At 42.5% G+C, this 25,306-nt stretch overlaps 1 protein-coding gene across 2 annotated transcripts in view; it reads right to left on the bottom strand.

Annotated features, from left to right (window-relative positions):
• Positions 1-25,306, bottom strand: part of RIC1 (RIC1 homolog, RAB6A GEF complex partner 1) — a 94,882-nt gene continuing 69,576 nt past the window's right edge. Inside the window, exons 12-26 of one of the 2 annotated variants that reach the window (XM_004373480.2) lie at positions 24,445-24,648; positions 18,869-18,907; positions 18,466-18,576; positions 17,330-17,419; positions 16,366-16,526; positions 15,322-15,460; positions 12,046-12,162; positions 10,929-11,657; positions 8,932-9,090; positions 8,712-8,848; positions 6,696-6,982; positions 5,635-5,823; positions 4,980-5,157; positions 4,644-4,832; positions 294-3,631 (exon numbers count right to left, since the gene is read on the bottom strand). In XM_004373480.2, the coding sequence (XP_004373537.1) occupies positions 3,346-3,631; positions 4,644-4,832; positions 4,980-5,157; positions 5,635-5,823; positions 6,696-6,982; positions 8,712-8,848; positions 8,932-9,090; positions 10,929-11,657; positions 12,046-12,162; positions 15,322-15,460; positions 16,366-16,526; positions 17,330-17,419; positions 18,466-18,576; positions 18,869-18,907; positions 24,445-24,648 (3,015 nt within the window). In that variant the 3' untranslated portion in view covers positions 294-3,345. Of the gene's footprint in view, positions 3,632-4,643; positions 4,833-4,979; positions 5,158-5,634; positions 5,824-6,695; positions 6,983-8,711; positions 8,849-8,931; positions 9,091-10,928; positions 11,658-12,045; positions 12,163-15,321; positions 15,461-16,365; positions 16,527-17,329; positions 17,420-18,465; positions 18,577-18,868; positions 18,908-24,444; positions 24,649-25,306 lie in introns of both variants that reach the window. The other variant, XM_004373481.2, reaches the window with a different exon arrangement.

The raw sequence follows: 25,306 nt of genomic DNA, 5'->3' as shown, positions 1-25,306 counted from the left end.
TGACTACTAATGGGTATGGGGTTTCTGCTTAGGAGGTGAAAATGTTCTGGAATTACAACATTGTGGATTGTATTAACCACTGAATCCTACTCTTTTAAAAGAGTAGATTTTGTGGCATATGAAGTAATCTCACTTAAAACTCTCTTTATGAGGAGCACACTTTGTTTTGCCTTGCTTCAAGAAGAGTGTTGAAGAACATGAGGTTTCCAGGAACCACAGTGTTGTGTCAGGACCATTAGCCAGGGACTATAGGAATGTGTGTGGTGGCAATGGATTGTGTGGTGCCCTGTGCCCACCACTCCTGTAGGAATTGCTTCTCCTCACCCCATAACCTGGCCACCAAGGAGCACCTGCATGTTGACAGCGTGACCCTGCTTGCTGGTCCCAGCTGACTGTGACAGGGATGGGCCCAGCCCTAAGCTGGCTCAGGCAGCTCATTCGCTGGAACATCTGGAGTTGAACTGAGCAAAGAGCCTGTCTCTCTTGGTAACAGGAGCGTAGTATGTAAAAGCTTGGAGTTCTCCGTGGCCAAGTCATAGTGCTTTAGAAGGTGTTCCTTGATGGGTTTTCTCATTACGAAAGAATGTAGGTTCATTGCAGAGTGTACTTTGGGCAACATAGGAAAATATGAAAAAGCCCAGTCCCCTTTAATCCCCTCTTAGAGATGCCATCTGGTCTCCTCTCCCCTTGTCTATAAACGCCTGTCTGCACGGTGGAGCTCATATAGCACACGTAACTTTCTGTCATTTTTCATTATATTTTCAGTGTTTTCCATGCCATCAACAGTGCTTTACAATTTTACTGTATGAATATTGTTTGCTTGTCCTAGTTTTCTTCTGTCAGGCATTTAAGAAGCAGTCAGCTCTTGATGCTCCTATCCTAAATAATTCCGCATGTAAATAAAAATTTAAACCAAATCTGTCTCAATTTCTAGCTATTTTATAAGGAAAATTCTAAGAGGTGGGTTTATAAAATGAAAAGAATATCTTCATGGTTTTTGATACATAGACTTTTTAGTGACAACTCTGAGATGATGAATAAACGAAACCATGTCATGGTTTTATTTCCCTTACATATATATGTACCAAGAAAAAAAAACCCATCACAGAAGTAGCAGCAACTTCAATTACATGCAAAAGTTGAATGTACCCCCAAATGACTTCTTGTTTTGGTATCAGCAGATAATTTAAATGTACTTAGTAAACAGGTTAAAATATGGCTTGCTTTAACAGTTGATATGCGAACCAAACAAGGCAAAGTGAAAATAGAAGTTAAAAAAAATTATGTAACAGATAATCAGAGAAGAAGACTTTTCTGTAACCTTCCTTGCCATATTTTTCTCTGTGAGGCCACCTACTTCTATTAGTTGAAAAACATGTTTTATAGAAAGATTCATTCACGGCCTAAACCATAGGTACGTAGTTGTTATTTTACTGGGGCCCTGCTTTCGAGAACATCGACGAGCCTAGCAGCGTAGTACTTTATTTAGGATTATCTGAAAAAAATCACAACTGTGTGCAATGGGAATAATTTTTATTGACTGAATATTCACAGCAAACACAAAAGTTAGGCTGGTTCTTCTCCTTAATGGACCAGGACAGGAGGAGAAGTTTCAGCTAGTTTTTGCTGGGCTGCATGTGCTCACATGGGGAGCATGATTTTCTATCTTAAAGATTCAGGAAAAGGTGGTTTGGAAACAGACTTTAAAAGTAGCACCAGAAGGACCAGGTACCAACAATCACATATTCCACCCACTCAGGACTTTTATTATGTGAAGTTATTGCACTTGTAAAAAGTAAAACGATAGAAAATTACCATACTCAATTCTAAATACAGTTTGATGAAGTTTTAACTAAAGATTTCAAAATGGTTTTGAGTTTCCCTGCAAAAGAAACCTGGCTTGAAAACGGAATCTAGGCATTTACGGTACTTTTCAAAAGCAAGGACAGAGGCCCACGTTTTACTTCTAAACTGTAATTGCACTAGGAGGAAAGAGGCTGTTTTACATAGTGGTACGAATTTGGTCCACATCAAATACATCGTTATAAAAATAAGTCTGTTTTTGTAAAAAATAACATTGCATTCCTTTGTTCAAATTGCACAGTACAAACTAAATTAATACTGTTGTAAGGTAATCAAGAGTTACATACAGCGGATACGTAAGCTCAGTCTGAAGCAATTAAGGAATATGCAGTTACGTTTCCATAATGTATGAAAACTAAAATTTAAGTCATATCTAGAAATAACATAAAATAGTTTAAAAGTTACAATGAAGAACACTTTGTTTACATACTAATTTTTAGTAGCCGTGATAATACAGGATTTAGCAGCCTATTTACATAAAAGTCCATTTTTTATTCAATTTACAAAAGCAATAAATAAGAAACTACATTAATTTGCACAAAACCTGTTTCTTTTCATGATCGGTGTGACCATTTCTATTACTTTACAGCCAAGCCAATAAGTCTGTGCTCCTTTATGAAGACAGTTCAGACTCAGAAAGAAGAGCAAGCCCGGTCGTTATTCCAAGAGTATCTATAGCCATGCAGAAGCCAGCGTAAACCCTTACAAATTATAATACAAGCCCTACAAATATGAGCAGAGCTTTGAGTGTATTTACACAGGCATATTCACATGAAGATAGCCTTCTTTGATACAAAAGAGCCTAGTGGTATCAGCATAACCAGAAAGAACCGCTCGGAGACCCCTGCCCACATAGATCTAGCAGTGGTGGAGCTTGCCAGACAGGCACGTAAGCCCCCAGCTGGAGGGCTGCCGTGGGTCCGGCGCTGGGGTTTAACAGGCAGAGGCTGCGCAGCAGGTCCCCGCCACGCCGGCACACAGCGTACCAGGGCGGGCCTCTAGCCAGGAGGACCAGTTGGGGAGTCCAGTGCTGTCCACGGGAGCAGACAGGTTGCTCACGTCACTGATGAGCCACAATGAGCACCTTAGCATTTATTAAAAAAAGCAGTCTGGACACACCAGAAATCGGGCAAGAGGCTGAAGTAGGAAAAAGTAAGCTCATATGGGCCTACGTGACCCCGGTGGTCTCGGGGCTACCAGTCTTTTAAGAATAAAACCAAAATATTCTCATGTACATCTGTACAATATTACTGCTTTCCACTGCAGCTTAAAAAAATCTTTTATGAAAGTTGACTTATTTGAGATCACATTTTTGTGGAGTCAAATAGATTTCGTGGAGGACAAATAGTTAAAATTTAGTAATCCCTAAGCAAAGTCTCGGAGCGGAGTCCTCTCCCCTTTAAGCCACCCATGAGGTCACAGTGTCCTTGGGCGCAGACCGCTGCTACCGAACACCGCCCACAGCGCGGGCACCCCCTGCCGTCAGGACACGGAACAGTCGTAAGTCCCATCCTGGAAAGGCTCCTCCTCCTGGGCTCGGGCGGTGGCCTCCTCCTTCCGGCTGGCTGTGCTGCCCCCGACCTCCGCCAGGGGCACGATACTGTGGCCTGAGGCGCCCCTGCTCTCTTCTGCCCGCGGGCTCATCTGCTCTGGGGTCTTACCCACCGAGACCGGCTGGAAGGCTTCAGGCTGGACCTGCTCTTCTGTCATCTCACTGAGCTTCTGCAGTTGTGGCTTAATGATGTTTAAAAATGGCTTATATCCAGGACTAGGCAGAGGAAAAAGGCAATCAGCTCCCTGCCATACTCCAGAAGGCTCCAGAGAGTGTGATGGATAAACTCCTAAACATTGGTACAGTGGGGTCAGTGCTAAGAATGGGAAGGAGGCAAAGGGGGCGGGGAGGAAAGGCCTCCTGGGGCCCTGGCCAGTGCTCAGGGCTGCACACCAGCTCTGGGCTTAAATTTCTGAGCACTAGGAGCAAAGACGGACATTTATTTGTCAGTTTTACAATTAAAAATAATATTCTAAAATTAAAGGACCAACAGGATTTTAGCACTGAAAAAAGACCTTCAGAGAATATCTAACCTGAATGCATTTGGCAATTAAGGAAAACTAGAGCCACAGAACTGAAGTAACTGACTCCAAATCCTTACAGACGGCCTAGAATCCAAGATGTTTAGCCCCCACATGCGATTTTTACTTAGAACTTGCTGGTAATTGCCATGGATTGTTAAATTCACACAGGCCTTAACATTTTCCTCTGTTTTCAAGCAGACGTGTTTCGGTTATGATCGTCACTGCCAAAGAACGCAAGTCTCAAGTTCTAGTTGAACTCTGAGATCCTGTGTACCGCGTCAACCTGAAGGCAGTGACAGACAGTCACAGGGAAGCTAGAAACGAGCCATCCAGGTGGGCTCCAAGGGGGCATTATCCTTCTCAGTGGACATACCAGAAAAACAGAACAACCCAAGTCAATTCCGACTCGCAGTGACCATGTAGGGCAGAGTGGAACTGCCCCACAGGGTTTCCAAGGAGCGGCGGGTGGATTCCAACTGCTAACCTTTGGTTAGCAGTCAAGCTCTTAACCACTGTGCCACCAGGGCTCCACAACAGACATACAAGGGTTACTAAAGAGAATGGCCTTGGAAATGACATACGAAAGCATTTTTACTTCTGCCAACATAAAAACCCCAAATAAATGAACCCTAACTAAGCGTCACTCGGAAGGACAGGATGCTCCAAAGGACAGCCGGGAAGGAGCAGCAGGAAGCAGCACTTACCAGTCTGAGGAGGCCCATCTGTCCACAGCATGCAGCCCTGTCTTTATGTTCTGTAACATCTCTCCATCCACCTCTGATGACTGTATAACCACCAAAGTCTGGTTGATGATTGAGGGTTCTCTAAGAATCAGGCCTATGACAATGCACCAGTCCAGACACCCGGCCTCCATGAAGATGTGCAGCAAATACCTACAGAAGAGCAGAAACAAAGTGATCTGCGCTAAGAAGGATATGGAGATGTACAGAGGAAGGGCAGTGCTTATCAGGAAAGGGGCCCTGTGCCGTCTGCCTGAACCCTGAGGAAGTGCTCTGCTCTCAGACAGCTGCGAAACTCACCGAAGCTGGACCTGTGACTTGTGAGGCCCTTTACTGGCTAGCTCCAGGGAGATGTGCTCCAGCTCTGACTGGGTCAGACTGAGCGTGGAGAAATTCTCGTCCACCATCGTCCAGTCCCCATCCAGCATGGAGCTGCTCTCAGTCAAGTCTGTGGCTGACCCAATACTGCATTCATCACCTGAGGAGGAGTGGTCAGAAGCTGTAAACTAGCTCCACATAGAAAATATGCTTTCCTTTGTTTAAAAAAAAAAACACCACATAGTTTTTGAAAGAGTAAGCTTCAACACGCTGTTTTTGAATGACTGTTCTCTTTGGTTAAGTCAAGGGCCGACAGTTTCTCTTCGCTTTTGAATACTTTCTCTTCCCACTACAGGGACATGTGACATAAAGTATCTTCCACAGGAAGCACCACAGGAAGAAGGCAGTCAATGAAAGGAGTCTGTTCCCGCAGACTGATCCTGGAATCACTCTTATGTGAAGTAAAATATGTCAAAGTACAGGCAAGGCCAACATGCCCTTGTTCTGGTAACTGTTGGCCTCTCCAGCAGACAGTGATGGCTGAAAGGAAAGAGTGAAGTCCTATCTCGGCAGTGCTACTGCACAGAAGCTTTCTTCCCAAGGCTAAAGAAGAGCTACGACTGCTCTTGACACTTACCTTTATTAAACAGAGGAGACAGGAAGGCGTCTTGCGTTTGTGCTCCATGGGACGAGGCCGAGTCGATCTCCTGATGGGTGGGGCCGAGGCTGCCAAGCCAGCTCTGACTTCGCTGGACGTCAGAGATGCCAGCCTCCATCTCAAGGTTTAAAAAAGGACCAGCTGACTGCGACTTTAATAGCTGCTCTCCTACCGCAGGGGAGGTCCGAAACCAGACGACAAAAACACAAAGAACGGGGAGCACAATTCAAGATGCGCACGCTGCCACTGCCAGCTCAGTTCTCGCAGCCTCTCCCCCGGGAATGCTGCCAGTTCAAAGCTGCATCCTCCACCCATAAACTAGGGATAAGAGATGGCATCAAAACAGGCTGGCCCCGTACTGCCAGTCAACAGTCATCTTCTATCTTAGTGGAACTAGGCGAAACCTTACTCTGTTGATGTCGGAAGTACTCACCTTGGTTTTTACGATGGTAAGAAGTTTCTACGTGCCATACTAGGAGGTTCTTGTTTAAATTGTCATCAGTAGTACTAACTAGTTCAGTCTTCTGAAAAAGACCTGAACTACGAGACGTTTCTTTCAACAAAATACGCAGCTTCACATTGTGCCCTGCTAGCTGAGACGGCAGCCTGAGCCCCTACAGGGGGACCTTTACTGTCCCCCTGGAATGACTCCTTTCAGGTCAGTCAGTCACAAGTGAGCTGAGTTGGAGATCTGGAGCTACCTAACTGGTTCCAAGACTCCTTTCCACAGCAGTGTAAGTGTGGCAGCTTTTATATTCAGCCAGTTCACAATTTGTTGATAATCTGAGATAAGAGTGGTTGGGCTGATGAATTCGACTTTGAGGTCCCAAGACTTAGAGACATAGGTTCTTAGAGACATGGGTTATTTTACATCCTTGGTCAAATGGTGGATGTTCCAACTGACGGACAAAAAGCGGGCTTTGATTCGCCCCTGAGTTTGGAATGAAAAGACTTTCTTAAATATCAACTCACAGCAAAATGTATAAAAGCCTGGGGTAAAATACAATTCTCTTTGTACAACTGATGTGATTCTCCATTACCTGGTCGGTACTTTCCGTTCCTGAAGGGAGAGCTGATGGAGGAGGTGGGGATGACGGGCAGTGGCCACAGGAAATCTTTGTGGAGCCTCTTCAGGGCTGTGACGAAGTTGTCCACCCGGGCAGCCCGCGTCCGTTCCTTGCACAGCCAACTAATCAGCTCAAAGCCCAGCTGGGCGGCAAAGCAGCCGAGGTCCTTGAGCCGCACTTCTTCCAGGAGGCGCCGAGCATGTCTCCAGAGCATCATATCGATGTACATGTTCTCAGCACAGTCGCTGTCTCTGCTCCATCTAGAGTGGGGGCACGGGAAAGCTGCAGGATTTCACATATTTTTATACAACAGCATTGCTAAAGCTGACAAGGAGGTAACCGATCAAGACCTAATTCTGACTGTAGAGAAAGACAAAGACCAGGGCTTTAAACCGCATCCTGAACAGCACCTGGAGCACAGCTGTCTGCTCTCAAAGACCATCTGTAGAACGAGTGCGTGGAGCAGGATAAAAGAGGGGACAAAGATGCTAGACCTAGGAAGAGGGTGGTGACTGGCTGAAGCCAAGAAAGGGAGCAAATAAATGTTGTAGTTGAAAAGAGGGAAGGAGACCAGATCACAGAAGCCAAGGGCAGAGAAGCTAAGTGAAATGAAATCTCTCAACATGAGTTATGGAGACCTATGAAAATAAAACCAATTTTCAAAAAGCAACAGCTTGACTGACTAGAGTCTATGGTCCCTTCCGCAGACGAGCTGATGTGGTGTGGTGGCACGCCGTGGGCCTGCGGGCGAGGGTGGGAGAGGGCAGCGGCAGAGCCTCTGTCTGGAGCACGACTGCCTCATCCACACCTTTGTGTTTCTGCGCCCGTTTCTTTACCTGCTCAGGGTGGGCAATGACAGCATCTACCCTCGGACAGTTGTGGTGAGGATTACTGAGCTCGTGCGTGTCAATGCGTAGAGCAGTGCCTGCAGAGTGAGAGCTCAGGGTGAGGCTGAGGAGCACCTGTTTACCTGGCAGTTGTCCACAGCCTTCCACAGTGCATCCTACTTGCATATGACTCATGATTGTGTGTGTGTGTGTGTGTGTGTGTGTTTTGGGTGAGCTGTGGTAGTAGTGGTGGTGCTGGAGGAGGGTCAATGGCCAGTAACAGAGAAAGCAGTGAAACATCACAATAAAAAATGTCAAACAAGCTCTCGCTGTGTGCCAGGCACTGTAGTGAGAATATAAACAGAACAGTTAAAAAAAAGGACTAAACCCAAACCTGTTGCCCTTGAGTCAATTCTGACTCACGGCGCCCCTACAGAACAGAGTGGAACTGCCCCATAGGGTTTCCAAGGAGCGCCTGGTGGATTTGAACTTCCGACCTTATGGTTATGTGCCACCACAGCTCCAAAAAAAGGACCAGGGGAGCAAAAAACCAAGGGTCAAGCACATGTAACCACACAGGCAGGAATACAAGGATCTCACAAATCAGAGGAAATTCTTAATAATTTTGTAATGTTCAGCTTGAGTTCAGTCACCCCTCAGGACAGAACCCATCTCCAGGGGCTGTAGGTCTCCAGGATACACTTCCTCTTGGTTGTCCCACTGTCTAATGATTCCTCCAATCAAAGAGTCACAGGACAGTCAAGCAGGAGCATGAAAAGTTGTTTGTCAAGAGGCACAGTTGGAAAGAAGGGTAAAACACTGCGCAGTGAAGAATGCTTTTGGATTAACTGTAGGTTTACTGATCTGCCTTTTTATTCTGATTCTACTATCAGAAGAAATTGAAAGTTAATTGCTTTGAAAACTGGGTACACCAAGCCATACTCTAGTGCCTGGGGCAAAAATGTGCAAAGAGGACAGAAGTGAACTTTGGAAGAGGGAAAAAGGGAAGCTTTCTGTGTGGTCTCTATGCCTTTTGGGAATGGAAAAAGGAGTTACAACTGGATCAAACAGGTGCTTCCATGAGAGCTGGCTTTACAAACGCCCTGAAATGCGGCATGTCTCAGAATCCCCTAAGAGCAGCGATGGAGCATTCTTCTTTTACCTTTTACCGGAAGGGCCAGTTGGCATACTTAGTGTTTTCTGTAAGCTGAATTTACTTGCAGGAACAGTCTCAGCTGACTGGGATAAACTGATGCTTCGATTCCGGAAGAACTCAAATCCACCACTTGAACTGGGTTCCTGTGATCACATACAACATGCAGTGCAGTTAGACGTGCCATGTAGGCGTATGGCCCAGAGAAGCGGGACAGGTGTGCACCCACCTGAGCTGTGGGTGTGGACGGAGGGGTCTCCGATTCTCCAGAGCCAATGGCCTTAAGAAACCGAATCATGTGTCGGCAGAGGTCCCACTTGCCTTCTTCCAGTGCCGTGTTGAACAGTAGGGTGGCGTGTTGCCTACTTACGGCCGGGACTTCCATATTCTAAAAAACAACAAAACAGAACAAGGAAGATGACATTCCTTTTAGACGCATGTGCTCTGGGACGAAATGAGCAATTCTTTCTCTCTCCAGTCCCCTAAACCCAGAGAAGGAAACAGCAGCTACAACGCTGTAGCAGTCAGTTAAGATTAGCAGAACAATTAAAAGGAGCATTAAAAAAAGCACCATGCAAGGGGAAATGAGGCAAATACTCTGCTGGTGTAATACAGACTATGAGTTTTGGAACTCCTACTATGTACCACATGCCACGTTAAGTACCTTACATGCATGATTTCATTTAATTCTCACAACGACTGCAAAATAGGCATATTATCCACATGAGGAAACAAAGGTAAGTGACTTGTTGAAGGTCAGCAGAAAAGCAAGATTGCACATCTAGGTTGGCCTGATTCCAAAAGCTGAAGTTCTCTGTCCTTTGGGACAGAGAGTTTCCTGAGGATGTGACCAAAAGATCTTTGCTTTTGGCCCTGGGAAGCAGAATTGCTATACATTCAGCATCGTCAATAATTCTTTCACAAATCCAGCCTTACTGCCTGTGCTGGGCTTCATGGGAGGTGCCAAATAGACAAGTTTAATTGTATCTATTATCTGAATAGTCCCAGGGGCAGATTATCCAATAAGCAAGGTAAACGCTGTGCTTACTTTGCTTACCAAATCATCTGTAGTGAACAATTTCACATTTTTTCACCACATCAAAGATTCTGCTTCTAGGTATGGCTGGCATCTGTCCCTCTCCCAACCCCAAAGCACCTTCCTACAGAATCAAAGCCTCTTTTCAAATTCACCATCCCTGACAGGAACGGATGATCTAGTGAGCAAGGTAAGCACGGGCTTACTTGTGAAACCCATGTGAGACTGTTCTCTACAGACTAGTAAGTAAGCACAAGTAAGCCCATGTTTACCTTGCTTATTGCATAATCCGCCCCTGGATAGTCCTTAGCAACTTACGAAATGTGCCAGAGAAAAAGCTTCCATTGGTAAGATCATTGAAAGTCTAGGAAGGAACCTAAAACACTACAGCCGAATTTATTTTGATTCTATTTTTATAATTCTTGCGGCTTTTCTTTACGGCCAGCCAAAGCATCACAGAATCTTCGTGCCATCCAGCCTGTGGCTGAGTTACCTCCTCTGGTTTCAGTCAGCTCTCTTGAAGCAAAAATGCTGATAGGAAATTTGCTTCAGGCAGTTTAAAGCTGTGTGGTAGATCAGGTTTATGATCAGCTTCTTATATCATGGTAAACAACTCTGCAGTAATTTGAAAGAACCATGAAGTGTAGTCTGTCAGATCCATATCAGACTGATAGAAGCCCTTTTGTCAAATATATAATGAAACATTTTCAGGGGTCTCAAAGAACCATTATTTTGAGGAAAACTGTGGGCTAATGAGGGTCACCCCTGTGGCCATCTGAACCTTCTCTCGCTCTGAGGAGCCTAAGAAAGGTGCCCTGTCCCAACTCCTGCTCTCATCAGAGTCCCCCCAGCAATTCCACACTATACCAAAACACATCTAGTATCGGGGAGCTCAGACAAACCCACTAATATGCAAAATAATGCTTTTCTTCCCACTGGGAACTCATTCATCTGTTTTAGGTCTATCAAAGGGGAAAGAGGACAAAACCTCTGCAGGGTTACTTTGTGGCATTCAAAGAACTCCTCTACCAACACTGGACAAGACTGAGGTCTTCAAAAGGAAGACAAGCAATACAAACTGAACAGAAAGCTTGACTGTATTCACTCCTTAATTACAGTGCCAACACACAACACTTACTCTAAGTTTAAGCTCATTAATTCTCGCCCTTCTCCAAGAAGACAATTGTTACCTGTAAGATAATAAGGTAAGAGGCAGCTGTGTCCAAATCCTGAGCCATCAAACATTCCTCAAACAAGTCCTTAGGGTTTCCAACGGCTGCAAAAAGGTAGTTCCACAGGGCATACTCAGTCTTCCTGGCACAGTGGACGACTGTCTGCAGGAAGAGGGGGAACTCGGTGATGAACTTGGCCACCGTGGGCAGCAGAGGGTCGGGAATGGGCTCCCGTGAGGTAGCTTCTTCCTCCAGCACTTCATGCAGCATGAGCTCCAGCACGTGAGGGAAGTAAGGGAGCGTGGCGCAGGACTGCGCCAGCAGCAGGGCCTGCTCCCCGAGGTTCCTGACCAGCAGCTGGCGCAGAATGTGGTGGAGGTAGATCTGCGAGGTTCTCTCCACAACGCAGAAGGGGAACAGCCCTTCCAGCTGCTCCCGAGCATTGCTCCGAGCGCACAAAGAGTCGTAGAGCAAAGTGTCATTGACAGCACCGAGGACCAACGCATCTTCAAACAGAACAGCCAGGGGGTAAATGTTGATGTGGAAAGGCAGCATAATCCGCTGGGACAGGAAAGAATGGGGCTTGCGGTGATCCCGAGGGAAGAGCGGAAGCCAGACCTTCATGCCTGCGCCGCCACAGCTCAGCCACAGGGCCTCCAGCAGGTGGCGCTTTTGCTTATTTGCTCGACAGGTAGTCCAGACGTTCTCCACAGACTGGGCCAGGACAACAGGGGGGCAGAAGGGCAGCTGGAGCAGAGACAAGAGCCAGGTCACCAAGTGTTTCAGAATGACTGCACAGCAGCTTTGCAGGGAAAGCAGGGGGATGTATGTAGAATTAGGGGCAATCATAGTATGTACATTTAAATCTTAAAAACAAAGTCCATCCTTGTTTTCCCAGCAGAATTAGCAATATTAACGCTTAAGCAGTGCCATCTGGAGGAAGGAGCATCTCATTACCATTTGGGCCCTTATCCTTCATCCTTTACAAACAGTCACTCTCACACCCACAGGCTTAAGACTAATTCTATATACTTTCTCAGTCTATAAATCACAAAACACCACTCTCAAATTCTTCTGTTGCTTCCTTCTGATCCCCCTACCTTCCCAGTGTTGTAAGTGATCTACACTGACTCACAAGTTTCCTCTGACTGGGGTTGCTCTCCTTCTCGCGGATTTGGGGGCCGGACCTGTCCCTCTGCATCATGATGAGCTGTCCTGCGAGATTGAGCATAATGCTCTCTGCGTCCCGAGCCTGAGGGAAAAAGAAATCCCATTTATCCTCATTTATAGGTACGTTTCCAGCATTTACTCCTCAGTCCATAAGGTTTACAGGTTAAACAACCAATGATATTTAATGAGGTTGTACTATGTACAGGTATTTTGTGAGGCTCTATGGGAATATGAGTTTTCTGTCCAGGGTGGAACAAAGCTTAACACAAGATGCAATTAAAGAACAATGCGAGCAAATATAAAACTGAGGGCAGAGCTGAATTATACTGGAAGCTCTGAGGACTTCAGAAGTTCATAAAAATGAGAGATCACTGAAAGCTGGCACAGCTAGACAAGGCTTAAAGGATGAGGCGGAACTTGAAGGAAGAGGAAGTCAGAGATGGGTGGAAGGGAAAGGGCTGGTGCTCCAGGTGAAGCAAACCGTGTGCAGGAAGACATGGGGATGGGCCAGAACAGTTCTCTCGGGAAAGTAACGACAATCTGGTTAGTCTAGGGATGGTGTGAGAACAAAGCTGGACACTATCAGACGTCCAAGGAGGGCCTGGAAGGCAAGGGAAGAAGACAGCAGCAAGCAAGCCACTACGTCTGGTTCCTGATAAGGGAGTTATTAAAAAAAATCCGAGTTATTCAGGGTGGATTACTGGGGAGAGGCAACCATCCTGGCTGTTGTAACACTACAGAAATGAAAGAAATAATCTTTTTATTATGGAAAATTTCAATCAAGTAACCAAGTAGAGGGCCTAGTATGATGATTTTCCATTGAACTCTGACACCCAGCTTAAACAATTACGCATATTCAAGTTTGAGAAGCCTTGTTTTAAAGTGAATCCCAGATATTAAGTCACCTGTAAAGAGGAAGATTTTGATTTAAAAAAAAAAAAAAAGAACTTACTGATATCCTAGATATGAAGGAATCAAGGATGATTTCAAGGTGTGGAATCTAGGCGAGGTGCTATAGAAGTTAAGGTCAGCACTGATTTAATCATGTCAGTATAATATCTAATGAAATTTAAAATTACTCCTTGGTGTCATCTCTCAGCCAGTATTTAAATATTCCCAATTGTTTCAACAGCGTATTTTTATAGCTGGTCTGAATCAGGATCCAAAAGAGGTTACCCACTATATTTGGCTGTTATGGCTTCCAAGTCACATTTAATCTAGAAGGGTCTCCCCTCACATTTTCCCCGGTGTCACTGACTTGATGTAGCTGTCCTATAGGAGGTCCCACATTCTGCTTCCTTGTGGTGTCAATTAGACTGGACCTCTATCCCTGTGTTTCCTGTGAATGGAAGATGACTCTAGAAGCCTGACTGAATCCAGGTTCAACGTTCCTGGCAAGAATTCTTCACATGAGCTTCCTGTTTCATCACTTCAGGAAGCACACACACTGGCTTTCCCGCTTTTAGTGATGGCTCAGTTATCAGTGGGCTCGGGAATGACAGCCCAAGCCTGTCATCTAATGGTTTCATTCAGTGATGATCATTGCCTCCATCAGTGATTTCCTGAGGGGCTGCAAAATGGTCATCCATTAATTCTCACATTCCTTCCACATTAGGCTAGAACTTCCCCTTATCAACTAGGATTATCTGGTTCCCATGAAATATAGTTTGTAGAGGAAATGGGAGCCACATTTTAAAGGTGAAAAAAACAAGTTATAAGTTTATCTAGAGAAGGGGGACCAAGATGGTCAATGTCATGTGAGAGACAGTTGAGAGATGGGAATATTTAGCATGGAGAAGAGAAGACACAGAGAAAGAGATGCTGAGGAACGACAGCTGTCTGCAAATAGTTTAGGGCTCCTCATGTGGAAGAGAAAGCAGAGAACTGGGATGCCAAACCTCAAAACCCACTGCTGCCAAGTCGATTCCAACTCACGATGACCCTTTAGGATGGGGGAGAACTGCTCAATAGTGTTTCCAAGGCTGTAAATCTTTACGGAAGCAGATTGCCACATTTTTTCCCCATAGAGCAGCTGGTGGGTTCAAACTGCTGATCTTTTGGATCGTAGCCAAGCACTTTAACTACTGCACCACCAGGGCTCCTTTGACAACTGCGATAGGCTATTACAAATCAGATTTTAGATCCATATAAATAACAGCTGGTGACAAGTTTAACTGCAGTGGAAAAGACTCTCTTAGAAGTTGGCAATTCTCCATAACTGAACAGTCTAGTGCACTGGTTTGCTAACTATTTCATGGAATGCTGAGTTCAAAAGAAGTGCCTCAATAGGAACTAAAAGACAGACTGGACAGTCAGGGCTGATGGTACAAATAAAATCTATATAGGATTTTCCTTTAAAAATGGGTTCCATGATGACATGAAGTTTGGAAACCACTGGTGTAATATAAGCAGACTTGGAATAGGGAAGTGATGCAACCTGAGTTCTGGTGGCAACACCATACACCCAATTACCTTACCCAGAAACTATGAGGTTATCCTTTCTCTCTCCTCACAGTTAATCAATCACGGAGTCCTCTGTATCCTATATTCACTCCACTTCTTTCCATCTTCCTTTTCACTGTCCATGTTCAGGCCACCAACATCGTTCATCTTGATCACCACAATAGCCTCCCAGCTGCTCTCCCTACACCTAGTTTTGGCCTGATCCAGGTCATTTCCCTTTACAGTTAAAATAAACTTTATAAAGCTTAGATCTAATAACACCCAGTTTAAACACTGCTCTTAAAAGTCTGAAGTTACCAATATAGTCTGTAAGACTCGTTTCCTCTCTCACAGTCTCATTCCAGCACTCTGAAATTCTTGCAATTCTCTGACTGTGCCAAGTGCTCTCTTATCTATGGGCCTTTGACCACTTCTCCCTCTGCCTGGAATTCCCCCTCTTCATTTAGCCTCTATTCATTATTCAGGTTTCCATTTAAATGCTACAGAACTCTCCTCTGTCCAGACTACTCCAGACATCTGTTATATATTCTCCCAGTAACCAGTACTACTTTTTGGTGCACACATCACAGTTATAATTCTGTATGCATTTATGTGTTTCATGTCTAAGCAGAATCTATGTGTGTTGTTTGCCACTGTAACCATGCATTTTCATACAAGATATATATTAGACATTAATATTTATTTGCTGAACAAATACACACAAATAGCTCTTGACATCAGCTTAACACACTAAAAACTGAGATGAAAACGCCAAAGAGCTCTGCTAATGGAATGGTACCTGCTGTGGCACTTTCAAGGTGATTCCGTTCTCTGTGCTCACTGATGTCAGAGTGACAGACACTACCAGGAAAGGATGAGGAATGTAGCGTGACATGGAGACCTCCTGAAGAACTTGAATACTGGCAGTGGTATTTGGACTGCAAAAACAAAAGAAACCCACACACCTCAACAACAGTGCCAACGAGGCTTTCTTCCTTCTCCACTAGTAATAGTATTAACAGGTTTCACACTTATGGACGACCCAAATGCCGTCCTACTGTCTTCTCCTCCCCCAAATTTCCTTCAAGCAGCAGATTGGGAAGGTCAGGGGAGAGGATGTATGGGGATGAAGGAGAAAGGGAACAAGATAAAAAGGGAAGAAAAAAACTAGGGAAGAAGCTATAATAAAAACAAACAAACCTAGTCGGCTAAGGAAGAAGGGGGTCTAACACTGAGGCTAGAAAGATTTAATTTTTATCTTTACATTATTCCCGTAATCACTGTTTTACTTCAGCAAATACATACTTCATGGCTGTTAAATAAAGAAATGACAGAGAACAAAATAAAACCCAAGAGTGATGGTCAAAACGCTGCAAGCCCACCAAGGCCCAGAATACAGGCAACACGCAGCAGTGGCAGAACTGCAGGACCCTCCTGCCCCGACTAGAGCCGTCAGTCTCAGAGAAGTGATGACATGCTTCCCTACAGCGGAGAACTCCTTCACAGTTCCCCACGGGTCTGGAACACGATGACAGTAAGCACTTATTTTCAAGGTTGTGGGGAAAAAAAAAATTAGTATGTAAGGGCTTACCTCACCCCTAACTAGATTTTTTCCCCAAACGAGCCCAAGAAAATTAGTGGAAGAAGTTAGTGTAGGCTATTTCTATTTTTTTGCAGCTCAACAATGACCACTATATTACTGTCACTGATTAAAACTCCTTGCCTTTCAACTCCTGTGACAAAGGAAACTACCTCAGAGGTAGAACAGCAGCTGTGAGAAAGGAAACTACAACGGAAACATGGTCAACAGGCGTGAACAGTGACCGTCACCTGCTACACTCACCCATCGGACTTCCTTTCAATACTGTAGAGGCATATTGAACAGTCTGCTCGAAATACTATCACCATGTCCCGGAAGACACTCAGCAGTAATGTTTCTGCTTGTGCTTTGGTGACGTGCGCAAATGCATTGTCCAGATTAGATGTCCGCAAGTATACTCTGAGCTGAAGAAAACACAAAGGAAGAAGGCTGTGAAACCAAAATGACTGCCACGGCTAACTAAAAATACTTTACACACGCTGTTTTTAATCAACGGACTTTTTCTCAAGAGGAATTAAAAGACCTGTCTAAGCTTCAGTGATAATTGGTAATGCTTATATTTTGGCAGGGTAGGCTCATTCTACAAATAACCAAAAGATGAAAAGATCAAAACTGTGAATGGGCCCGTTAGGAAATGCTCCTCGTGGACCTGATACAAGGAGACCTGCAATTTCTCAGAATATACACAGACAAATCAATAAATTAAGGAATCTAACTCTAAGCCATCCTTGTATCATAAACTCTCCTACTTTAACAGTTGTTTTAATTTTTCAGTTTTTAATAGAGATTGTCTAATACCTAAAATATTTAGAAAAAGTTATTTTAGAAGTCCTAACTATCACTTGGAATCCCTGGTGGCGCAGTGGTTAAGAGCTATGGCTGCTAACCAAAAGGTCAGCAGTGTGAATCCACCAGGCACTCCTTGGAAACCCTATGGGGCAGTTCTACTGTGTCCTATAGGGTCGCTATGAGTCAGAATCAACTTGACGGCTATGGGTTTTTGGTTTAATTATCACTCAAAAAAATTTTTTAAAAACCAGCAGTAAGCTGAAATGAAAATCCCATTAGCTAGAAAACACCAAATTCTTGATTCAAAAAAATGTTTTGTTCAGTTTTCAACAGATTATTTTCATTTAAAACCAAAGCGTGCTTAATATCTTTAAAATGTGAAAATCGATTACATCTGAGAAAAATTTTTTTTTTTTACCTCTTCTTGATGGTCACTTATGTTATAACATGCAAGGACAATGAAATCATTCCACCAGGCTAAGCCACCTGTCACAATCATATTCTGTTCCTTAAAAGAATAAAAATAAATTATCTTTATTTATGCTATCAGAAATTACAAGAAGTAATACACTTACAAAATATTCTTTAGGTAGACATGAAAGCTCAAATTACTTCTGCTCTACACTCTCTCCAATTAAGTATTACTCTAGGGCCTTTACTAATGATGATTCATATCCTATTTTAAAAAATAAGCATTTCTATAAAGCAAAAAGTACATCATTTGAAACAACTGGGTACCATATAGGAGCCCTGTTGGTGCAGTGGTTAAAGCACTCAGCTGCTAACCAAAAGGTCGGTGGTTCAAGCCCACTAGTTGTTTCGTGGGAGAAAGGTGTGGCAGTCTGCTTCCGTAAAAATTTACAGCCTTGGAAACCCTATGGGGCAGTTCTACTTCATCCTATAGGGTTGCTATGAGTCAGAATCGACTCAACAGCAGTGGGTTTTGGGTACCATATTATTTCCATATCCAACAGAGCTAGGTTTAAATTCTGGCTTTATCATTTACCAGCTGGGTGACTTGGAATCCTAGTTTCTCTTTTATAAAACAGTGAGTAACAATACTACCCTTACTGGTTTGTTACTAAGGTTAATAACATACGTGAAAGCATCTTAAAGTCCCTGGCATACAGTAGGCATCTACTAAATGTTAACTTCCTTTTCTTTTCCTCCTATTTGATTCTTCCAAAATCCAACTGCATATATATGTATACTATCCATATATATATGTATATATATCACACACACAAGCAGAGAACGATCACAAATTGTGTAAAAATTTATTCTGATCACCTGTGATGAACTCAACCTGGAATAGAAGAGTAAATCCCCTTAACGGGAATTAAAAATAAACCAGTAATTTTAACACAAGATCCTTTATCAAATATCAAGTACTTTATCAGAAACAACTCTTCAACATAACTTGATATCACTTTTTTATATTTGATTTTGTGTATTTTTTGTAAGTACTAAATAGTGGTTTACTTTATAGCTATTTCATATTACACAGCTCTTTTTACTTTCAGAAACAGGTCTTTAATTTCAAAAAAGACTGACCTGGGTAATGTTTCCAAAAAGTTTCCATTTTTTGGTGAGTAAAGAGTAATGTGCAAAACCAAACTTGCCAACCACAGCCATATTCTGTCCCAGCTTATCAATAGCTGAAAACTGTTTAAAAAAAAAAAAATTATGAACTCTTCTCTGCAAACTTATATACCTTATTAGAATAAAGCTCAGTTTTGTGTGAGATAAACAAGACTATTAATAAATGTTTGCTAAGTGAATTATATATAAAATGGTAAAGTTTAAAATCTGGATATTTATACATACATTACATTTGACAAAATTACAGATGAATTTTACTCTTACCAATACACCCACTGAAGAGCTCAACTCCCAAAATGCCTGTCGTAGCAAACGCTAACCAATGAAAGTTAACCCGAACAGAATAACCACTCACCCGTATAGGCCAATTGCTCTCTAGATAGGTGCTGGAAATCTAAAGAAAATAACAACACCAGTCTGGTAAGACTCCTGAAATGTATTTAAACTTAAAGTATTGAAAGCATCAACTTATTACAATATAAAATTCATTTTCCACTACAATGTTTAAACTGCCCCTAAATGACAGGTATTACTAGCAATACTTGGAACTTAACATTTGGATGCCATCCAGTATTTCACATCTCCTGACTTAACCATTTAATTTCAAGTTTCTAGATGCCTAGCTTTCCTCCTCCTTCCCCACAATGTTCCTGTTTGTTTTAAATACCGACCATTCAATAAATACAGACTGACGAGATTTTTAGACAAGCACCCACAAGGGCAGTCAAGAAATGGTACAGATGAACACTGTGGGTTTGCTGATCTGAGCCATTCCAAAACAACCTATCTAATGAAATCAGAGGTTCAGCAAGAGTTCTCTTTTTGCTTTTCAATGAAATTATTTTATGACTTTTGCATTTTCCTGATTAAAAAAGCAATATATGCTTATAAAATTTAAACATAAAAATTCACAAAGAACATTATTGCTCAGGGATAACCACTGGTTAGCTTTTTTTCTATCTCTAAACAAATATCCAAATACATGTAAGAGTGTGTACAAGCTACTATTTTTCTACTGGGGTGTTCAACTTATTTATCTACAAGAACTCTTAATATATGTCAGAGATTAATTCTTCATCTGTAACATAAGTAGTAAATATATTTTCCCATGCTGTCTGTCTTACATCTTTGTACATGGTGTCTTTGGATCAACTTAATAAGAATTTCAAACTTAAAGACTCCCCAGTGGGATATCAATGTAAATTAAGTAAATTCTAGCTCTACTGGCCCCTGATTAAGTAGTTTTCATGAGTATATGGTGAGAGCAGAGTGAGAAGTAACAGAACAAAGTAAGAGTCTTCTGTTCCTGGAATAAGAGAAGCTTCAATTTATTCAAATTTATTTGCATTTTACTCAAAGAAAATTGTTACATATTTAAGAAAAGAAAGCCAAATTAAAAAGTCAAGTGCCAATCAAATCCAGTAAGATTCTTTGCATAATGTGAAAACAAAACAAAAAATCAAGTATCAAGCTTGATAAAATTTACTCATAAAACTATTTCTTAGACTTCATTTATTATCTCTTAAGTCAACTTAAAATCCAAGCAAATTAATAGCTTTAGTACATTAGGAAGTTCTTATCCCTAGTGTTGGTTTGTGGAAGCTTACCTTGCAGAATTAAAGGTATTTGAGTGTCACTGATATGTGCTTGAATGTTTTATGTGAATCTTAACAGATAAGATGTACCATTTAGACCAATCAATAAAATTCACTCTAATGGGTGAAATCAGTAAGCTTGAGGTAATGACTGGGAGGCAAAATAAAAGTTGAAAGCAGTTTTCTAGGGGGCGGTAAATGAAAATCTTTTGGATCAAGAAAATAAAAATACTCACTTGAAGACGTGCCTAAGCATAACTGAGCCAGCCACCCAAGATACTGAAGAGAACTCCGCCTTCCCCCAAACCTTGTGTTTCCTAAGTACTTCTGACACGTGTGTGAGTGATAAAGTGGGAGCTAAAATCTCACTGCCAAAGTGGATCCCAAAGCAAGGGAGAATGAAGAAAACAAGATACAAGGGAAAGATATGTCCAAAGGACTAATGGACCACAGCTACCAAGGCCTCCACCAGACTGAGTCCAGTACAACTAGATGGTGCCTGGCTACCACCACTGACTGCTCAGACCGGGATCACAATAGACGGTCCCGGACAAAGCTGAAGAAAAATGTACAACAAAATTCCAACTTACAAAAAAAGACCAGACTTACTGGCCTGAAAGAGACTGGAGAAACCCTGAGAGTATGGTCCCCGGACACCTTTTAGCTCAGTAATGAAGTCACTCCCGAGGTTCACCGTTCAGCCAGAGATTAGACAGCCCAGAAAACAAAACGAGACTAATGGGGCACAACAGTCCAGGGACAAGCACTAGAAGGCAGGAGGGGACAGGAAAGCTGGTAACAGGGAACCCAAGCTTGAGAAAGGACAGTGTTGACATGTCATGGGGTTGTTAACCATTGTCATAAAACAATGTGTGTTTAATGAGAAACTATTTGTTCTGTAAACCTTCACCTAAAGTACAAAAAAGAAAAACAAAACAAAAAACAAAGTGGATCCCAACATGAAGAGTTTCTAATCATAGCAACCAAGATGAATCCTACTATATGATCATACTCGTGTACGAGGTGTCACAAATGGCAAATGGTTTATTTTCAAAACTCAAAGTGTACATTTCAAATGAAGCCTTACTTCCCCTGCAGTTCTGTGTCTGAAGATGTTGTGAGATCTACACTAGAACAAAATGTTTACTTTCCCAGTAGGTCATGCTGACTACATGCCACTTGGACTCTGAGCTTTACCACTAACATCCGGAACAGGAAAGGGCAGAAGTGAAGAAAGAGGCACCTAATGAAGAGTGAAGAAATTCATTCAGCTCACGACTGCCGAGCCAGGACTCAATGCTGTGCCACCCTCCTACGTGCTGGGGTACGGCATCTCTAACCTTCTTATCCGAGTATTTTTCCATCTCTCTTAAAGAGCTGGAACTGACCTTTATTTTTAAAAAAATCATTCTGCTAGAACTCTGTGTCCTTCCCAGACTAGTTTTATCTTGAACTGATGAGACTATGGGAGCTGCCCTCCTAGTGGATTTGACCTGTGCCGAGCACACCTGGTATGCCTGATACACTGTAGGTATGAGAGCAAATCATCTATAAGTAAAATAGCTTTTTAAAACCCTGACTTAACTGTGCTCCACAGAGTTTTCAAGGCTGTGTGACCTTTCAGAAGCAGACTGCCCAGAGGTGCCGCTGGGTGGGTTTAAACCACCAACCTTTTGGTTAGTAGTCAAGTGCTTAACCAATTGTGCCACCCAGGGACTCAAAACCCTGACTTAAAAGTCCCTAACACACTGCCTGACACACTCATTGTAGATGCTAATCCTCCACATTTTGTGAAGCTTATTCTTTCTAAATAGTCAGAGACAGGTTAGTGATAAAACCAGCACCCTCAGAACACTGGATAATAATACATGCACCTTTGAGAAGTAGATGTTTATTTAACACAGTATAACGGAGTATTAAAATAAATGGTAGCCACAGGTGGAACCCAGCCAGAAAACCAGGGTTTTTTGTTTTTTGTTTTTTTTTAATTTCACATTACCTGTGTGCCATCTGTTAACAAACCACTTCCAAATTTTTAAAAATCGGTAGCTGGGAAAACTAAAAAAAAAAAAAAAAAAAGTGTGCAAGGCACCTTCTTTAGTGACACATACTAACCCTGCTTCTGCCAAGTATCTATTTGTGTTTAATTAAAGGAAAAAACATAATTAACACAGAATCTTCTAAACTGGAGATTCTTATGGAGTGTAAGGTAGAAGACTTCACCACTACCACCACCCACATCCAGTTCTCTGGATGAGGAACAGAAAGAGCAGCAGAATTAGCCGGAGCTCATCTTGTGCAAGAAGCATACAAAGTAGAAATCATGCAAACAAAGCCACCTGGATGGAGGACACGGGCACTAATCTGAGACAAGACTGTATTGAAGGGGGATTTAAACCAGCTACCCGTTTCTTCATGGAGTCACTATTAACGGTTAAAACACCCGTACATAAAGCTTTAGCATTCTCAGGACACTGTCAGCCAACCTACCAAACCCCACCATAGTGCTACACTGAATTAGGTGGCTTTAGTGCCATCAAACAAAGAAAGTATAGGACAATTCCAAGAAAAAAACATCGCCAAATAGGCAAACTCTGGACTTTAGCCCAGTAAATGATATCCTACAACATTTAGCACCTGGGTTTTAAAACAGGTTAGACTGTTACTTTAACTTACATGGCAGTAAGGATAGGTCTGCCCTTATGCGTCTGTGTGACCTTGGGCAAGTCACCTAACTTCCCTGAGCCTCAGTTTCCTCATGTACAAAATCTAGTTGGAGTAGATGATCTCTAAGGTCCTTCCAGCTCTAAAAATTCTATGAGTCTATTATAATTTAAAAGTTTTGGAGTACAACTCTGGCATTATTATTAGCTTTCAGGAAACTGGAAAAAAAAAAATTAGGTAAAGCTACAGCTAACCAAATTCATCTTTCTAAATATCCTCAGATACCTAAAGGTAAGCCTGACAGAAGACTCTTGCTAGTACCTACTTTGTCTAAAGTCCTAAAATCAGTGCTATATGCTTCTTATTTGGGATACTTTATTGAGCACCAAGAATCACTGAATTTTTGAGCTGGAGGGAAATTCACTTTTTGTTATTGCCTGATGGATTTTTGAGTTGCAGACCTACCTTCTTGGATCCTCTGCTCTACTTGGCTCTCTGGTAACACAGACCTGGCTAGGCAGAACTGGCAATTGATGCTAGGTCAGTGTAGAATGAATAGTTCAAAGTATGGGGAAATGAAAATAGCAGAGAAATGGCTATAGGAGAGAAGGGAGCAGTGGAAAATTTTAGTCAAGGAAGTAGCTGATGCAGTTTTATTTAATAACTGTTACTAATTATAAAATGGTATGCCCATTATTTGATTTTATGAATTTATTAATGTAAGTTAAATACGTTTTCCTTTAGTGTATACCACATGTCAATGTAGGAAATATTTCTTCCTTCAATCTTCCATATAATGACCATTTTCCTATCATTACCTCCCCTCAGAATCAACTGAAAATAAGATGGGAGTTGAGATCAGCTAGTAAGGTAAAAGTACAGAGTAGAAGTAAGGCAAAGAACTGTGGAAACAGAAGCTGACTAAAAGGAAAAAAATCTAAGAGTAAGCTCTGATGTACCTAAGATATTTTGGTATCAAAGGGGAAAGGAAACACACCACTCAGGTCTTTGAAACTGTGCATGCAAGTTTCTTTCAGGAAACGTCAGTTTATTCATTTTCCCATATTAATTTTATTTTGTATCAAAATTCAGAATTAATTTCCAATTCATCAAATTACTAATTGCCACTGCTAATTTGAGAAGTTATGTTAGAATGAGTAAATAATTTGGAACAAGATTAGGTAATAATAAAATTATTAACAACAAAATTCGAGATTGTTCAAGTCTACTTTGGGTCCGAAGTCGGGCAGGTGACCTCACAGTGGCCCCTCTAGGACCACAAGGCCAGCTGCACAGGGCTCTACTCAACATTGCCACTGTCCACAAAGTCACCGCACGTTTGCCTAGACAAATCCACAGGGCTAAATTTACACAAAAACGGGGCTGGAAGTACTACGAGCAGTTTTGCTTAATAAGGGACAAACAAAAAGCTTTCAGTTCTTCACCCTGTGCATACTAATGACTCAAAGCAGGTGGGGACACACTCGACATCCAGTGGAAAGAAAGGACGGAGAAGACATAAAAGGACAAGAACAGAGAAAAGCAGAAGAGACACGACAGTCAAAAAGGTTAAAAAGAGTCTCAGTTTTCTGAGCAACAGCTGAAATATTTAAAAATACGCTCAGAGTGGTATCTTACCTAAATCAATAATAATCAATGAATGAAGACTTACCTGTACAACATGCCAGTGCCGATGGCCAAGTAAAGTGCTTAAACCCTGAGACTTGAAACCTCCATCGACAAATGGGCTCTTTGCCCGCCCGGGCTTATGCTCGGAGTGGGCCGAAGAACTCCGGAGAGTCTGGGCTTGGGAGGCCTCCCCACAGTTCAAGTACAAGCGATCCTCCCCCTGTAGCAACACTTGCTCTTGGTTACTCTAGATGAGGTCCAGGCGAAACAGAGGGACAAAGGAGGAAAGCAAACAAAAACAAACAGCTCAGTGTCAGTTAGGGAAAGGAAGTAACACATCTATTTAGTTTTATTATAGAAACGCACCACGCATTGCAACAGAAGTTTTCTTCACAGAGGACAAAGACTACATAATGAGCTCACACACTGCTACATTGGGAGAGGACAGGCAATATTTTTAATGCCTACTTGGCAGTGTAAATGAAATCTCTGATAAAGCCTGCTTTTTCTTTTTTTTAATTGTAGTCTAAATGAAGTTTACATTTCCAGTTAGTCTCCCATACAAAATTTTATATATACATTATTATCTGACCCTAATTGCTCACCCTATTCTGCAACAGCACACTCCTCCTTTCCGCCCGATTCCCCATGTCCATTCAAGCAGCTCCTAACCCTCTCTGCCTTCCCATCTCACCTCTGGACAGAGGCCGCCCCTTTGGTCTCTTGTATCTACTTGAGCTAAGAGGCACACTCCTCACGAGTATCACTTTGTGTCCCACAGTCCAGTCCAATCCCGGTCTGAAGACTTGGCCTCAGAAATTGTTTTAGTTCTGGGCTGATAGAGAATCCAGGGGCCATGCTTTCCGGGGTTCTGCCAGTCTCAATCAGACCATTAAGTCTGGTCT

The sequence above is a fragment of the Trichechus manatus genome, unplaced genomic scaffold (genome assembly GCF_000243295.1).
Source record: "Trichechus manatus latirostris isolate Lorelei unplaced genomic scaffold, TriManLat1.0 scaffold00025, whole genome shotgun sequence".
NCBI lineage: Eukaryota > Metazoa > Chordata > Mammalia > Sirenia > Trichechidae > Trichechus > Trichechus manatus.
This window is presented reverse-complemented; position numbering and strand designations above follow the sequence as displayed.